The 18,287-nt window shown below is 36.9% G+C and overlaps 1 protein-coding gene across 2 annotated transcripts in view; it reads right to left on the bottom strand.

Moving 5' to 3' along the window:
- LOC115417968 (leucine-rich repeat-containing protein 24-like) overlaps positions 1–18,287 on the bottom strand; it is a 42,170-nt gene that overhangs the window by 5,253 nt on the left and 18,630 nt on the right. The window contains exons 3-8 of one of the 2 annotated variants that reach the window (XR_003935227.1): positions 16,288–16,374; positions 12,242–12,433; positions 11,930–12,098; positions 7,180–7,442; positions 4,403–4,975; positions 458–1,202 (exon numbers count right to left, since the gene is read on the bottom strand). Coding sequence is in view for 1 of the 2 variants with exons in the window: in XM_030132216.1 (XP_029988076.1) it covers positions 759–1,202; positions 4,403–4,975; positions 7,180–7,442; positions 11,930–12,098; positions 12,242–12,433; positions 16,288–16,374 (1,728 nt within the window). In the remaining variant the exon portion in view is untranslated. Of the gene's footprint in view, positions 1–85; positions 1,203–4,402; positions 4,976–7,179; positions 7,443–11,929; positions 12,099–12,241; positions 12,434–16,287; positions 16,375–18,287 lie in introns of those variants that run through there. The other variant, XM_030132216.1, reaches the window with a different exon arrangement.

The following is an 18,287-nucleotide window of genomic DNA, read 5'->3' as shown; positions in this document are numbered from 1 at the left end:
TTTACATTGATATTGTGAGCTCCAGGATAACTTTGATAAAAAAAAAAAAAAAAGATCAATATGATACATGATAGTGAAAAAAAAACTGATCAATACGATACATGATAGTGATGAAAAATAGTCTTCTTTCAAGACCCTTCATCCACAACAATGAATAATGTCCCCCACGTTTAAACAATTACAAAATTCAGCTGTTGCTGTAACATTACACTATACTGTCCCCAGATGCTCAATAGCCAACAAGATTCATTTAAAACATGTCCAGACATTAATGAGAATTACCTTAAAAATACATAAATATTCTTACATGCTCATAAACTGGAAGATTTCTGGGTTTCCCTTTTTTCACTGTCTGCAAACAACCACTTCTTGAGAGGATAGATATTAACATGAAGACAGTAAAATGTTTCCAATATGACAGTATTTATGAGAAATACTGACCATGACTTTCATGTACAGTTCAGTTCAGTTGTGTGTTGCTCAGTTTATGCCTGAGTCCAGATGTCTCTGAGTATAAGGCCATTCAGTGGCCGTCTACCCATCAGCCTGGTTACCACTGACATATATTTGGTTATGGCATCATCACACATTGATTGGCCTCACCACTGATTTTTTGGTGTAAAAGGTCCTGTTATGTTCTTTTTAAAAGCCTGAAGTAATTAAATGACTGAGTTTGTCATTTTCTTGGGATATAATGTAACAGGCTGTATAGTAGATGACACACAAATGCTTCATGCTGGAGGAGCCCTCTCATCTCCTCAGCAATGGATCTCGTAGGCGATCTGAGAGTCAATGAACAGGCCTGTGTGGTTAAGAAACATGCCTTCAGCCTCCGATGTCATCACAGGCTCCGCCTCCCCTCCCTCCCCTGCCATTCTCCTCATGGTCCGTATATCGCCCTCCTGCTGTTGCTGTTGCTGCTGTTGCTGTTGCTGCTGCTGCTGCTGCTGCTGTTTGTTGGGGGCCAGACTTGGACTCATGGTCTGGCCCTGCCCCGAGGAGAGGGTGTGACTGGAGGTTTCAGATGGAGCAGGGCAGCTCAGGTTAGTGGTGGAGACAGATGTAGGCAGAGCAGGAGGCAGCACAGGCTTGGCCCTGTTGAGGACGTACATCTCGTGGCCCCGTTCGTCACGGTACTCCTCCAGCTGGGCAAAGGTGGTCGGGCCGTCAGAGTAGTCATTGACGTATAGGATGCTTTCTTCCTGCAAGAGAAGATTGATCTTTTAGATAACTTTGGATAACTTGATGGTTTCGTATAAACAACTTCACCAAAAAGAATATGCAAAGTCTAACCAAAGAATAGACCCACACTCTAATATTTAGTCTTAGCTTTAGAGTTTAGCTTTGATCACAGCATTGTTTTGATAAACTTATGCAATGTCACATTTATTTCCATCATTTTTGGACACACAATAGTGCTGAGTTTAGACCTGACCAACTGAAGCAACCCCTGATCATAACACTGCCCCCACAGATTAGTTCTGTAGACACTAGTCATGATGGGTGAATCTCATCCCAATGCACCCATCATTCTGGAACATGGTCATTCTGGACTCATCAGACCACATGTCCTTTTATCACTGAAACCAGTCCAATCTTTATGTTCTCTATCAAACTGATGGTTGGTTAAGAAATGAGAAGCTACTCACTGCATCAGTTAAAGGGTTAAAGAACATGATGTAGCTGAAACAACACTGTATAATCATTATCAAATGAAAGGATCTTTCTTATTTGCTTTGTTAAATCCAGCTGGGGGCTTTTTTTTAGCCAGGTAGTGCTTTTTCAGTGTAATTAATAGGGACAGAATGTCATCAACAATCAAAACTGCAAGCCTTTTGTATCTGCTTTGTTCTTATTGGATATTTTTTCATTATCAGCCCGTGTCTCAGGCCTGTGCATCAAAGCTGTTAAATATATCAGATGTACTGTTATCTGTACTATCTCTTCTCTTTTAAATTTTAATCGCCCCTGGTTCTGATGGCTAGACTCATTCTCGCAAACTCCATGTTATTAGATCCAAGTTATATTTAGAGAAAAAAACTGATTCTAGATTATTTTGTTGTACTTTTCTCCTTTTGTGCATCAAGATATAGATCGGTTCATAAAAAAGTATGTAAAGTTCACTTTTCCACTTTAGGGACTCCTTGAGGGATCAATTTGTAACATTTCAACAACAAAAGCATGTCTGTGTATTGTATTGTACAGAGGCTACATGACTCATCGTAGCATCCAGCCTGCCCTCAGTCCAACATCAGAATAAAGCTCTGCACTATTGTTTGGGCTGGTGCTGTGGATGACTGTGAATTGTTGGTGCTAATTGGATAAATACAATTGGATCTACTGTGATTACATGTATCATTACACAGCTGTTATTGCTTCAATTGCTGCCACTACACTGAAATACATGCTGAGACATGATTACCATCTCACTACATGAAGTGCAATATGAATATACAGACACAGGCACTTTTACCTCCTCCAGGCTGCAATTTGTCTGCTATAACATTCCAGATGGTGTTGATGTATTGGCAAAAACCAAGAAAAGCAAGAACACAGGACTAAACAATCTACCACTTGATCGGTCAGTTAAATTTGGATTCGATCTAAGCCACACAATAAAAACCAAATAACATATTGAGGCTGCAGGAGACTGGCTTCAGGGCAATAGTTCTATGAAGGAAAAGCCATATACACATGTATATTTAGAGCCAAAGTGTGTGATAATGTTTTGGGATCACCAGTAAAATATTCAATAACTCTTTCAGTGTATTGTAATTGTAAGAAACAAGACTTGTGCAGCTCATCCTGACTCAACCTATCTGTAGGGTTAAGATGAACAGCCTGGTTTAGGGTAAGGGTTAAGCTAAACCTCCATTTTCCTGTTATTAGTCTTCTGACCCTAAAATAAGACCTGGCAGACATGAGGAAGTTACTGATTGCTGTTAAGATACTGTCAGAATGTATCCCTACTCTACTCTGTAACACGGCATAGAAGGATTGTGGTAACTCACCTACCTGTCATACATCCCCACGGTGGGAAAAGAAACAGGATAATATTGTGTATTTTTATATTTAGTGTTTTGATTTTGGATAGAGAGGAAATTGCTGCAGGAAGAAAGTGTGTATTTTCACTCATATTTTTACCTCCTGCACCTTTAACCCATAAAGACCCAGTACTACAAGTATGTCAGCTTCCTAATGAATGTTTCTATTTCATCATTTTTAAGTGATTTGTCACCATTTATTATATTATCCTCTGTATTTTGTGCTTTTTTCCCCGTGAAAATCAGGTGTTTTCCTATATTTAATTCACTGATCATGTAGATGTTCATAAAAGCTCAGATTGTTTGTTTTGTTTTTGTTCTTTTTAGTTTTTATTAATAGCTGGTATTAATATTTTGGTAGGAAAAGTTGTAAATGGGTATTATTATATTAATGTACATAGGTAAAAGGATGTGTGATATGGTTATACTATTATTCTTGTTGTTGTTGTATTCATACAAAATAGTAATAGCTATATAATGATCAGAAGGAATAGAAATTGGGGGTAGGAGTACATAGTTTTTACTTCTTCCTACTCCTTTTCGAGCATGTATAATTTCATTTCATTTGTTTAATTATTATTATTATTATTATTATTATTATTATTATTATTATTATTATTATTATTATTATTCCTATTATTTATTTATTTATTTTGTTGTTTGCTTATCAGTCATTTATGTACCAGTACTTATATTTTGTTGGTTGATTTTTGTTTTGATTTCACTGTCTACATGTTTGAAATAAAGATTTCACTCATTCATTCGTTTATTCATTAAAGTCGAGGGTTATTATAACAAAAACAGAGAAAACTGAAGAAAAAGTGACTTTTCAACTAAATCTAACATTAACTGAACATAAACCCATTGTGTCCGTCCACTGTCATTGATCCAACTCCTTAGGTTTTACTGGTGAATTAATGTTGTAGAAGATGGTGGTGTTTCCATGTTCACTATGGAGTCTCTGAATGTCCAAATGGGTCATATCTGATGACCATGAAAAGATGACAAACTGCATTTTACATAAATTATTTACATGTATTGATAGGATTAGTGGATCAACAGATATTATACAATTCACATCAGTAGACGGTTTTAGTCGATGGTGGATGTCTGGGTATTTATGGGTTAAATTGATATTGACTGACACCCACAGATTTCAGGTAAAATGATGCTCCTTTCTGTTGGTAGTAGGAATTAATTTCTGGAACTCAATCTTACAAATTATACCTTAATTTCTCAGATTTTGTTTTCAATGGAATTCAGTGGGATGCAAATTCAGCTGTGGTTTCAGAAATCCCAGGTAACATCAGCAGTCACTTCCACCTAAAAAGGTTTTATTTGTTAAAACAGACACAAACCTTCTCAGCTCCATCAGTCTCTTTATCTTGTTGTTGATGCCGACTGTAGATCATGGCGACCAAGAGCAGAGCAGTCAGAGCCAGGAGGGAGATTCCTACAGCGATGGCGGTCTGAGTGGCAGCTCCCAAAGCGCTGAAAGCCATGCTGCCTAGAGCATACAGAGGCTCCCGGCTCACGTCAGAACCAACAGAAGGACCATAACTCCTCAGCCGTGGCCAAGTGGGGGAATACGGAGAGGACACCTGTGACCACGAGGCCCAGATGGAGGGGGAGGAAGACGAGGATGTAGTTGAGTTGATGGCGAGCTGAAAGGTCACCCTGGCTACACCTCCTGCATTCCAGGCTTCGCATTCATAGAAGCCTGCATGTGCCACCGTCACATTACTGAGGAACAGCATCCCGCTGCCGGTGTCAGGGTCGAAGCGCTCGCTGTCGGTCTTCTGCAAACTCACTCTGCCTTCCTCTGAGGGCTCCTCTGACCCTGCGACGCCACCTCCCCCAGCACCCAGCTCCTGAACCAGGCCTCTGGGAGACAGCACCACTTTACCCTGGGACGCTTTCCTCCAGGTCACCTGCAAAGAAGTATGGAACGGCAGTCAGTAAAGTGTGGTCATTTGTCAGACTTAAAGGGGTCATATTTTGCTAAACCCACTTTTATTAGTCTTTGGTACATTTATTTGTGTATTTGGGGACCCTAATAGTTCAAAAAGTTTGAATTTGAACCCTCCAGGTGCTGCAAAGCTATCTTTATATTCATTTTGGCAAAAATTGTGGGGGTTTCTACAAAATCCTTAATTTGTTGCGTTTATAACTAGTTATGTCACGACATTTGCACATATAAGGTCAGGACTTCCGACGAACATTTCTCAAAGTACGACATAATTGTTTGTCAGCAGCAGCGGTTGTAGTTCATACTGAAAATATGTCCAAACTTTGCGCCGATTACCTAAAATGTTCAATTGTTGGTTGTATTAACGAACACAAGTGGCTGAACAGAACAGAGCAGCACAGTCAACAACCTGGAAAGGGTGGGGCATGAGGTGGCTCATGTGCATTTAAAGGGCCAACGCTCAAAATGACCTTTCTGGTGTCATTACTCAGAAATAGGGTTGAAGATGGACCTGTGTAGTTGAATTAATGAAGAATTCAGACCCAAGCATAGCATTTACAGTTTATGTAGACCACAGAGAAATGCTTTAAAATGCATTATTCCATTTAAAAAAAGCTAAATATCACTCCTTTAACCTGAAAAATCAACTTTGCAGCAACTAATCATGATGTGTGAACAGGATGCAAAGCTGTGTTTGTCGGTAGAGATCAAAATCTTGCTCATATGTTGTAGACTCTGATGTCACAAGTCAGCATATGATTAGAAATGGATCTGCAGATAGGGATGTGTCCCTTCCAATATCTGAACAAACTGGTTCATGTTATCTTTGGAGTGGAATCATATTAGATAACTCTGATGTCCCCTCCTAGAAACTAGAATTGTGTCTCACTTTAACAGGGCAGTGTTAGCTCAAATCAGATGTGGCAGCCGTGCATTTACCAGAAATGACAATCATAACTTTCTGTAGTCTTGTTTTGAATGATAAATTGCAACCAGACAGAGGATTATTGCCAACATTTGATGAGGACTGGCACCCACATATACCAAAATATCTGCTGTCCTAGGTCCTCACTTCACTGTGAGTCACTTTTATTCAAACTGATGGGCTCTTTCTATTATATTTGCTATTGTACATCCATTTTCATGCAAGGTGGAATTTTTCCTGCCATGTGCGCTACTGATGTTTGATGTCATTAATAAAGTTGCTTAGTATGAACAAAGGTGAGGACAGCTGTAATGCAACGTCCTCTACCATCATTTTCACAAGCATATAATTGTCCATGTGAATGCACTTATGCACTCAAAATAATAGGTGGCTATATACAGACTGTTTTTAGGACAATTTGGGCATGGTAGCATTTGATTGCTTGAAAGGAATGGTCTGTCTGAAAGCCCATGGTGTGAAAATATCATAGTTACTGCTAGAGCTGACAGCCCAAGTTATCAGGGCAGTCTGAACTCAAGCATGAGGAAAATTTTAATCTTTTATTTGACTCCCTCTCCTACTCCCTTTCCAGTATTGAGCACTATTTTCCCTCTCAAGTGTTTTTTGAGAGTGTTTCCTATTTGGAATGAAGGGCCAAATGACAGGGACGTACTGTGCAAATTATAGAGCCCATTTAAGCAAATGTGTGATTTGTGTTATTGGGCTATGTAAATAGAATTGACTTGACAAACACTGGGGAATTTAACCCTGTAGTTGCTGTACTTCAGTACCATACCAACCACTTTGGCAGCACATCTTGCCTTTCCCCTGGCAGCATAATGTACGCACAACCCTTTTAATGTTAATGTGAGAAAATACTTCAACAACCATCATGTTCAATCCATTTAATAGTGCATACTGGTCTGGTTAGAAAGAAGTTGACGAGTTTCTATTCACTCTTTGTTTGACAATTATTTTGATCACCTAAATATGCATGGGAGATTTGCAAGAGAAATGTGCATTGTTTCCACCATCATTATCAAGACTTAAGACTTCAGAACTATAATACCTCACAATTTCTCATCCTATTTTACAATTGGTGCACTGGTATATGAAGAGAAAATGGTCTTAAATCTAAAATACAGTGAGTAATCCTATGATTAGCTTCGTGATCATGCTGAATGCTGGAGAAAATTCTGGACACTGCTGGAAACTGATAAAAGTATTCAGTTTCTTCTCACCTGTGGTCGTGGGTAACCAGAGGCATGGCACGACACCCTCAGGCTTTCTCCCAGGCGTACAGCGAGTCTCCTGGGCTCCAGCTGCACCAGTGGAGGGATACACACCAGACTGTTAAGGGGGACCTCCACCAGACTGAGGTGAGACAGGCGTGGCGGCTCAGTGCACACCAGTCGACGCTCTGCTGAGCTGAGCAGACGCTGGCCCTCCTCATCAATCCAGCTTCTCAGCCAGTGCAGAGCGCAGTCACAACGCCACGGGTTATCTAACATGAAAGAAAAGACATTCAACACACACCACAAGGCAGACAACACTGCAGCTCATACAAAGATAATGTGCTGAATGAAACAAGGCCTTTTCTGGAGTCAAAATGAGGCAGCAGGGGTACCTTCCTGATCAGACCATGTCCTCTTCAACCTCTGACATCAATATCTTTCAGTCCTAATATGTTTGAAGAATTTACTATTTTGTCAAACCCTCTGTTAAAGGGGCTCTATGTAGTACTGATATTCCAAACTCTCATCATCAGGGAAAAGTCATATACTAGAACATAACTGTGACTCCAAAAACCACCAGTGGATCACCATTATGCATCCACAGACTGTATCAATCACTGAATAAAGTATAAGTATTATTGTTTACACTAACTGTAATATGGTATCATCACTGTTTGATAGCTGGTCAAAGTAAAACTGTGTCTTATAATCTTCACCTGCTGCATCAGCTGATACTTTACATTATAGCTTTGTTAGATCAGGGCTGTTTGAAATCAGCCACAGTAATACTGCAAAAAAGGAATATCTGATTTAGATAAACTGACTAGAATTTTCAATATTTATCTTGAAAGATATTTTTTTAGATTTATTTACTTACTGAGACTTAATCTTGTTAAGATTATTTGACTTGTTCCAAGAATTTTCATCTTGAGATACCCCACTTAGATATTACAACTAATTTTAAGCAATATTTATGAGATGGCAGACACACACAGTAACTGTTTACCCTAAAAAATGTAACTTGTTTTATGCAGTTTTACCAATAAATACATATCTAATGAGTCATTACATCTTCATAAGACTATATATGTATATATATATATATATATATATATATATATATATATATATACATGTATATATATATATATACACACACACACACACACACATACATATATACATATATATACACACATACACACACACACACACACACACATATATATATATATCATAGATAAAACAATCTTACTATGAAGACTTGAAATTTGCTAAAATGCTAAAATAAGAATTTTAGCATTCATAATCCTTAGATAATATTTTCTTATTTTAAGAAAATGTGATAAGTGCAATTTTCTTACTGCACTGGCAGATAATTTTACTTGAAATAAGACATTTTAACCCAATAATGAGTTTAATTTTCTTATTTTTGTACGGGCCTTTTTTGCAGTGAACAGTAACACCTCCATTTTCCGTATGGTTTATGTTATCTGTAGCTGCAATAAAGATCTGTTTGAAATCATCCAAACAAGGACAGAACTGTTAGGTTAGTCTGAACAGTGACTCTAGAAACTTTAATGAAGAAAATAACATCACATAATAACTTAATACCTTCATAAACCTCATAAAAACACACTTGTGTAAAAGAAATGCTGTGATTTCAGCATGAAACACCATTTTTTAAAATTAGGCCTGTCTCCAGTTTTCCAGCTTTTATCACTTCATCACTTTCTTTGACTCTAAATGCTCTTTCTGTACAGTTTGTTTGGTCACATAAACCCCCCTGCCTGTCAGTGTAAATATATTATGTTCATATCTCTACAATCCAATACATTGGCATCTTTGGTAGAACTTCATAGCTCATTCATTCAACTCAAGCTATTGATCATTGAAGGTCAGGCTTTAATATTTGAAAGTAGAAATACTAGCCTATATGTAGACCCTTTAAGAAAATATATTGTTATTGCCTAAAGATGAAACGTAACATCATCTTGAAGAAAAAAAGAGATTTATGCAGTAATCCATTGGTTTACAAGAAAATATAACAGGCCTCTGTCTGCAAAAGTATTGTTTCTTTTCTGTAAAATTACACCTTTTCTTCCACTTTGACAGTTTTGTCAGCAGCTCTCTCTGTGACGGTGCTGATTACAACACAGAGCCACCACTTCAGCATACAAATGACAGAAATCCATCAAGCCCAATCCATCAAGTTTAGTGGTAGAAAATTGTGTTTTCCGTGGAGACACCCATCATAGTTTTGTTAAGAGCTGGAGGTGGAGTGAAATTTGATGGAAGTGGCAGCCTAATAATTTTCTATGCAGGAAAAACTAATCTGAAATACACTGCCAAGGTTTTCACTAATAAATGAAAATGCAGATTATAATAATAAGATAAGATAAGATATGCCTTTATTCGTCCTACAAGGGGGAATTCCAGGTTTACTGCAGCAAAAGTACAAGCACACAAGAGCAAAGAAGTGCAAAAACAAGATATACACAATCAAGAAAGCTATATACATTATTTACAGCTGTGCACATGCTCATTCATGCCACTGGTTTTTTTGCACGTTTTACTGTACTGTTTATTGTACGGTTATTGCACAGAATTTTTTAAATTAATTAATAATAATAATAATAATAATAATAATAATAATAATAATAATAATAATAATAATAATGGATTAGATTTCTATAGCGCTTTTCAAGGCACCCAAAAGGCTTTACAATATTGATCCATAATTCATTCGCTCTCACATTCACACTCTGGTGGTGGTAAACTACATTTGCATCCACAGCTGCCCTGGGGCAGGCTGACGGAAGCGTGGCTGACAATTTGTGCCAAATGGCCCCTCCGTCTACCACCGAACATTCACACACATTCATACACCAATGTGAGTGACGCTGGAGGCAAGGTGGGTGAAGTGTCTTGCCCATGGACACAATGGCACTAGGGCAGAGTGGGATTCAAACCACCAACCCTTTGGTTATTGCATGATCTGTTCTACCTCCCACCCCATGATTGTTCGTTTCGGTCAAAAAATTGCAGAAGTGTAACCACCTCCCCTTTGTGGCTGTGTTGTGTAACATTTTGGCCTCTACTATAGCCTCCTCCAGCTTGTATCACCTTGTTTATTATTACCTAATGAAAACCACAGACCTCCATTGGGGCCTTTTTAATGGATGGATATAAAGGTTCATGAGGGGATGAAGGACGAAGAGGAGGGCTCCCACTGTCTCCTGTGTGACAACATGCAACATTACCCTGATCTTTTGCATATATATACTTTCCTGTGGTATTTTCACGAAAGTCCACCATGTATTTCTAAGTAAATAGACACATTAAGGTACACACAAATATCTAAACAGAAATTAAGGATGCACCGAGTGCAAAATTCTGAGCCAATACAGAAACTGATATATGCATAAACAGTTTGACTGATGGCTGTTTATGTTTTTGTTGTCGTTTATCCACCCTTTTGCACCAGGGAAACCTTCATTTTATGTATAATAAAACATGTCCTTCATTACATTATCTTTGAATGACATCTTATTTACAAATACTGATATTTGCCAATATATTGATGCATCTTTAATAGAAATCGGACTTACATAACGGCCAACTTTCTTTAAATTTCTTTCAGTCTATTTTTATTTCATACACCTTATATATCACCATATTTTTTCTTTTGTGATGTGTAAATATATTGTGATATGAAAATAAGGAAGTTTTCACCAGATGACATGAATAAAGGTTTTGAGGGTGATTTTAGGGTGAGTTTAATGCATTAAACACAACAGCAGATGAATGCTGTGTTTATATTCAACGGAGATAATGATTTAGTTCTGAATTATTTATGAAGAATACAATGCAAAAGATCCTACTTTTTGTTTTGCAATCTAATTTTCTTTTTCAATGTTTCTCTTCTGTTCCTCATTCATGGTGGGATTGGAAATAATGCCATATGAAAAAATCATGTAGACTATTAATGGAGAATGAGTACTGTGTAACTTTTCCTGTCATATCAGCAAAAATGCTGTAGCAAGACATTGTTAAGTTCATTTACATTCACAAATGCACACATTGCAATGACAATAGTGAAAGGAAATTTAGTGCAGATGTAATTTGTCCTCTTCAGATGCATCCACGGTAACCCTAACCTGTCAGTCAGTCGGTTCCCATCGCATTTACAACACAGTGACTCAGGAGGAATTTGACGCAGTGTCGCAAAATGTGGCACCAATGTTAATTTGACTGCAAAGACAAATTCAGATGAGTTTGGTAATTTAGAGAATGCAATGAACAGATCATGATGCAAGGATCGTGGACATGTGATTTAATAATAGTCTTTCCTGTCATTTAAAACTGTTTTCTTCAGGACTGATTTGAGATTTGTTTTAGTGTATTTTATATATCTTACTAAAGAGACTGAATGCATCAAGTGAAGTAAGACAGAACAAGCACACAAGGCATCACGTGTCCAAAATATCTGCATGGTTTTCCTGAATCGTCTAAACCTGTCATGTCCTCAGATTCTTTAATACAGTGTCTAGATAAAGTACATTATACATTTGATATGTTGTGTTGCTGTGCAAAAATGTATTCAGAAAATGAGCTCATCATGGAGTCGCTATCAAAGCTGTAATTGGAATAATAATTCACATGAACAGAATCTATAATAAACAGGACGTTGTGTGAGCTACAGCTCATGTATTCACTAGAATTATACTAGATGATTCCAGTGCTGCAGACTTACCTGTGATACGTAGCACTTGCAGACTGACTAGCGGTCGCAATGAGGCTGGACCAATAGTGTGAAGATTGTTTCTGCTCAGATCCAGCAGAGCCAGAGAGGTCAGACCAACCAGAGCCTGGTCTGCCAACATCTCTATACTGTTGTGCTGCAAATGCAACTCCTGTAAACGCTGGAGGGACACAGAAATAGAACATATCATCCTGCTGAGCTAAACAGAGAACTGAAAATGCACCATACTTAGCTCTGTATTACATTTAGTGGTAAAATGTGCAGCGTTCGGAGGTAAACAACTCCACTCATGCATGTCCATACCTGTAAGCCACGGAAGGTGTAGTCCATCAGGCGTGTGATGTCATTTCCTGCCAGGTAAAGGATGCGCAGATGCTCGAGTCCCTGAAACATGTCAGCTGTGACCAAGTGGATCCGGTTCCCGTTCAGAGCCAGCTCCAACAGTTGACCCTGGTTCTGGAAAGATCCAGGTTCCACTGCTGAGATGGTGTTATTCTGCAGGAGGAAGAAAACCAGACAGTTAAAGAAAAATCATTGGTTATTACTCAGGGGCTGTGGTTTTCCCTGGTGAGGCTGCACTTTCATTACAATAACATGTTTTTATTGCTTTGCTGCTTTTTCTCCTGTTTCTGCCATTTTTTTTTTCCTCAAACAGGCTTGTTGCTTTCTTGTTTTGATTTTATTTTTCATCACAAAATAACAAAGGGAAAATATCTGCTGTTTTTTCATCTGAACCTTGTAAAAATGCAATGTAATGAACCTCATTTAATCATCTCTACTTTACAATGTGCATACATTAACCCATAAAGACCCAAACATCAACAAGTGACCACAATCATCTACTGATGTAAAAGGTTTAATACCTGTTAATCCATTCATCCTATCAATACATGTAAATAATTAGTGTAGAATGCAGTTTGTCATCTTTTCATGAAGAGGGGTGATGTGGACCTTATGCAGACCTTCCTTTATTTTTGTCATCTTTTCATGGTCATCAGATATGACCCATTTGGACATTTCAGAGGCTCCGTAGTTACTGTGGAAACACAGTCATCTTCTACAACATTGATTCACCAGTAAAACCCATGGAGTCGGATCAATGACAGTGGATGGAGTCCCTTGTTTTATGTTCAGTTAATGATATATTTTACTGAAAAAATAACTTTTTCTTCAGTTTTCTCTGTTTCTAATGCAATACCCCTCAACAATAATCTGAGCTTTTATGAACATCTGCATGGTCAGTGAATTAAATATAGACAAATACATGATTTACACTGAAAAATAGTTTATATAGTATAATGTTAGAATAAACGGTGATAAATCACTTAAGAAAGGTTAAATACAGAGAAAAAAATCATTTAGGAGCTGCCACAAAAGCAGCATTGAGTCTTTATGCGTTAAATCATTTGAGTCACCAAGACATTCATTCAAAACCTTGATGGGTTAACCAGTATTCGCAAAATGGCCTGGTGAAAAAGACACATTACATGAAAGGAGTTTCAGTACAATAAACTGAAGATAAAAGAAAGGCTTGTCCTTGGTGAACTGATATTATTTCTTGACAGAAATTCAGCGTGATCATAAAATGAGCTGTGTGGAATTTGTCTCTTAGCTTTCTTCAGAGAACTGTGTAACCTTGCTCAGTCCATCTCACTGTAAAAGTTAAAGATCCTCAAGTATAAGTTTAAATCTAATACTGGATCACATTTTCACTTAGAGTTTAAAGTTTTAGTACAACATAATACAACCCAGTCATAGAACTGATTTTTAGTGATTTTTAAGTCACTAGCATAAGTTTTCTCTCAAATATATATATTTTTAGAAATGTTCCAGACAGGGCCTCAGGTACTCCACAGCCACAAGAATCTTAAGAAATATACACAGAACCAGTCAAAGTCATTTTAGTTCCAGGGCCACATACAGCCAATATTATCTCAAGTGGTAAAATAATAACATAATAACCTATATAAAATGTCAACTCCAAACTTTTCTCTCTGTTTTAGAGCGAAAAAAGTAAAATTACACCATGAAAATGTTTACATCTACAAACTATCCTTTAAAGAAATGTGAATAATATGAACAAACATGAACAACCTGAAATTTCTTCAGAAAAATAAATACAACTTAACATTGACAAATCTGCCTTATAGATCTACAAAGGCACGAAACATTTAGTAAAAGGACACATTGTTAAAATTTTGGAGTTTGTAATTTGGAGTCATTATTTATAGGTTATCGTACTATTATTTTACTGGTCTGATCTGCTTGAGCTCACATTGGACTGAACTAAAATGACTTTGACACCCTGGACAATGTGGTACTTTCTGCATTTTACAAATTCAACCCACAGGCCGGAGTGAAACATTTGGTTAGCCTGTTTTGGCCTGTGTGCCATATTTTTGACACCCCTGCTATAAGACATACCTTATGGAACTGAAAATTTACTGAGAATGAACCTGGTTTACTCTCATCTTTCTCTGGTTCAGCCTCTCCTCAGTCTTCCTGCCTTCATCCTATTACCCAAACACTGCATTCATTCAGACCTTCTATTACACATCCTTTGCAGCATAAGTGGAGCGCTCCCTCATTGTACTTCTTTATCATATTGACCCTCACCTCCCTGACTCCACCTACTGCCAGGCTGACTCTTGACCCTTCATTGGAACAGGTCCAGATGGGGTAAGGACACTGTCAAAAAGATTTGTGTGCATAAGACAGAAATGCCTGCATATTATTTTATAGTTGTGCAAAAAATAAATATCTGTAAACTCTTGAATGAGTTCAGTTGTACATAAAATGCACTGTGTGTATTTTATCTGTCAGAATAGGAACGTAAAAGTTTTGACATCAAGAATTACAAACACGAAATGCAACTTTACGATTATGCTTTCTTTCTCCATCACAAATACAAATTCACCAACATTACTCTATTGTCAAAAATACATCACCACTTCATGGGCATTATTTATCGAGCAGAAGATACATCAATTCTACAGACTCTACATGAGTTGAGAGACAGCGGGCGATAATTGAGGGACAGGCATGGATTCACTCAGGGCAGCTGCCGTAGAATCCATGCCAGTGCCTCGGGTCAACTCATGTGCAGTCTGTGGAATCGATGTATCTTCTGCTCAATAAATAATGCCTGTGAAGTGGTGACATATTTTTGACAGTAGACTAAAGTTGGTGAATTCATATTCGTGATGGAGAAAGCATAATTGTAAAGTTGCATTTCGTGTTTGTAATTCTTGATCTCAAAACTTTTTCATTCCTATTCTGACTGATAAAATACACACAATACATTTTATGTACGACTGAACTCATTCAAGAGTTTACAGATATTTATTTTTTTATAGAATAATATACATCCATTTCTATCTTATACACACAAATGTTTTTGACAGTTTCCTTACCCCATAACCACGCCATCCTCTGAGTCTGAGCCAAAACCTTTCCTTCAATTAATCAATTACATCATGTCTCTTCTGGTTAAATCCCATCATTTATTCTTTAGTTTAGTTTTAATCACTTTTGATACTTTAATATCATTTGCATTTACTCATTTTATTTTATGTTATTTTTTTTTACTCTGCTATGATGTTTTTTTCAAAGTTTTGTACAGTGGTGCTTTATTTTTCATCTGTGCTGTTTTAGTATTATTTTGTGAAGCACATAGGCCCGCACTTTAGTATGAAAATTGCTATAAACATAAATAAAGTTAAGTGAAATGATAGAAAACAGGTTTTGGACTGGTGATGCTTTCAAAAAAACAATATTGTTTTTGATCAGACGGTTTTTTGAATCTATTCTTTGTTCATTCTCCCACTGGATAATGACGATAGCTTTAAAACAGCTTGGCCAAAATGGAAAAAAACCAACAAACAAAAGCAAACTTCATAGTGCAGGATGCTGGTAACCCACACAGTACGGTAAAACTGCCAGACACTCTTTTGTTGTGAGCTTCGATGTTGGATTTCTCATCAATTTCCCAGCATTTCACAGTGGATATAAAGTATGAAGGAAGTTATTTCTCGAGAAACTCTGACTTACCCGAGAACAAACCATTAAAGTTTCATAAAGCCAAGGTTCAGCCTTGAATTATAATGGATTTGTCGGTGCACCAGCTTTGCAGACTTGCCTAAGCATACTATAGATCCACGTGTGAGAGTCAGACACTTGAGTGCAGCATTTTGAACTGTTGTCAAATCAAGACATATGGTTTAATAATGACATAAACAAACAGTAAGTACAAAGTGTTCTTGGAGGAATGAATAAAAAAGAATCCTGCACCCTTTTAGTCTTCTATTATCTGCAAGCTGGTACATGTGTGGAGATTTTTGTCTTCTTACCTGCAAGTAAAGGTAGTGTAGATGCTTCAGCAAAGTGAGGTCCTGGCGACGGATCTGACCAATTACATTGTCCTGGAGGAAGATGGTCTGAAAAAGACAAAATTGGGGGTATAAGATGAAGGTTGATAAATATTACCTGTAACTTCGAATAATCTCTTTTGAATATACAAAAATCACAGTGGTTATCTCATCAGTTCTCAGTTAGGGTCTACTAATTTCCACACTAATCCTGTAGATCAGCATTTAAAGTGTTCACTATTGTCTGCACAAAAACACTTGTATTTTTCCACTGTAAATATGTGGGTGCATATGTATATATATTTATGTATATACACTGATGCCCATAAAGTTGGAATAATTTCATTTTCAGACACATTTCCTCATTTATTCCTATTTACACACATCAGTAATCACCTTTGACCTGGTACATACGGAGTCCCAGTTACACTTTATCTACAGGGTTATTCAAAAAGAATGAACCAATTTCATGACACATTGCTTCAGTTCTCAAGCATCATCATGGAATGAGTCAGTGACCATTTGAAAGAGGAGTTTTCTAAGTTTTTAATGGCTGCCACAGGGGCGTTGTAAGTCGTGTCAACATGTGGATATCAACTCAGTGGATTGTGATATGCTGATACACGTCTGGGAGGATTATCACATTGATGTTGCCCATGCTGCAGGTGGTGGCCACATTGAACACTTGTAAAACAGGAAATAAAAGTTGATTGTGAGTAGAATACTTGTGACCTGGCCGGAGTGTTCTATTGCTTTTCCTAATTAAAATATTGCGTAATGAAGTTGGTTCATTCTTTTTGAATAACTATTAAGAGTAAATCACATTGTCACAATAATTTCATGATAAGAAGTAAAAATATTTTATTTCAACAGTGTATATGCATGTATATATGTATGTAAATATATATGTGTGTATGTATATGTACGTATGTATGTATAAAGATAAAGTATATTTTTTCTTTTGTGGCAGTTCCCAAATGAATTTGTCTGTATATTTAATCTTTCTAAAGTGATTAGTCACCATTTACTCTAATATTATGTTCTGTATTTTAAGGGCAAATCAGATATTTCCCTATATTTAATGTATTGATTATTTAGATGTTCATTAAAAGCTCAGATTAAAGTTGAGGGTTTTTATATTAGCTAAAATTTACTTAGGGGGCCATTAGGCCATTAGGGGGCAATGAGTGGCCATTTTTGTCAAAAAAAAAAAAAGTTGTAAGAAATGCATAGAACTGTGTTGAAATAATGCTAATACATTTGTGCACAGACTACTGATATTATTTGACAGTGGAAGCTATGTTTTCAGAAATATTGGATTTTGAATAGCACGTGTATGTGAAAACTTTTGCTGGTGGACGGACGTGACATTACCCATGATGATCTGGTGAGTGCCAGTACTTTATTAGTAATAAACTTATATACTTACTATTGCTAATTATCCTCTTATTCATAAATGTTAGTATCATGGATCTAAAACAATAACAGCTGACACAAAAACACAAAATGTGGCAGTGGATGGATGTGACATGGTTGTTATGGATCCCATCATACTGATGCTTGGCAGCCATGTCACCGTTTCCACAAATGATCCCTGTGCAAAAACTAGGATCATAATTATTTATTGTACAGTTTATTATCATACTAAAGAGTAAATAACAATATAGAATTGTTATTTCTTTATAAAATGTTATTATTAGAAAACTGTTGATTTAAAAAGTGACATTTTTAATGTATGTATTGGTGTAACATAAGCAGGATGGATCAGCACCATACTCCATATTGCAACCTGTAAAAATAAAACGTGATATGTAGTATATAATCTTGTAAGAAAAACTGGGGAATCCAAAAGAATAGAATATTTGTTTTTCAGGTAAATTCAGTTAAAATATAACTTGGCCATTTGTGACATGAAAATATAGCATTAATTATGATGAAATTGGACATTTTTGACCTGAAAACATAGTTCATATGACCATCAA

Source organism: Sphaeramia orbicularis, chromosome 4, assembly GCF_902148855.1.
Source record: "Sphaeramia orbicularis chromosome 4, fSphaOr1.1, whole genome shotgun sequence".
Taxonomy (NCBI): Eukaryota; Metazoa; Chordata; class Actinopteri; order Kurtiformes; family Apogonidae; genus Sphaeramia; species Sphaeramia orbicularis.
Note: the sequence above shows the minus strand (reverse complement) of the source record. Positions and strands in the feature narration are given on the sequence as shown.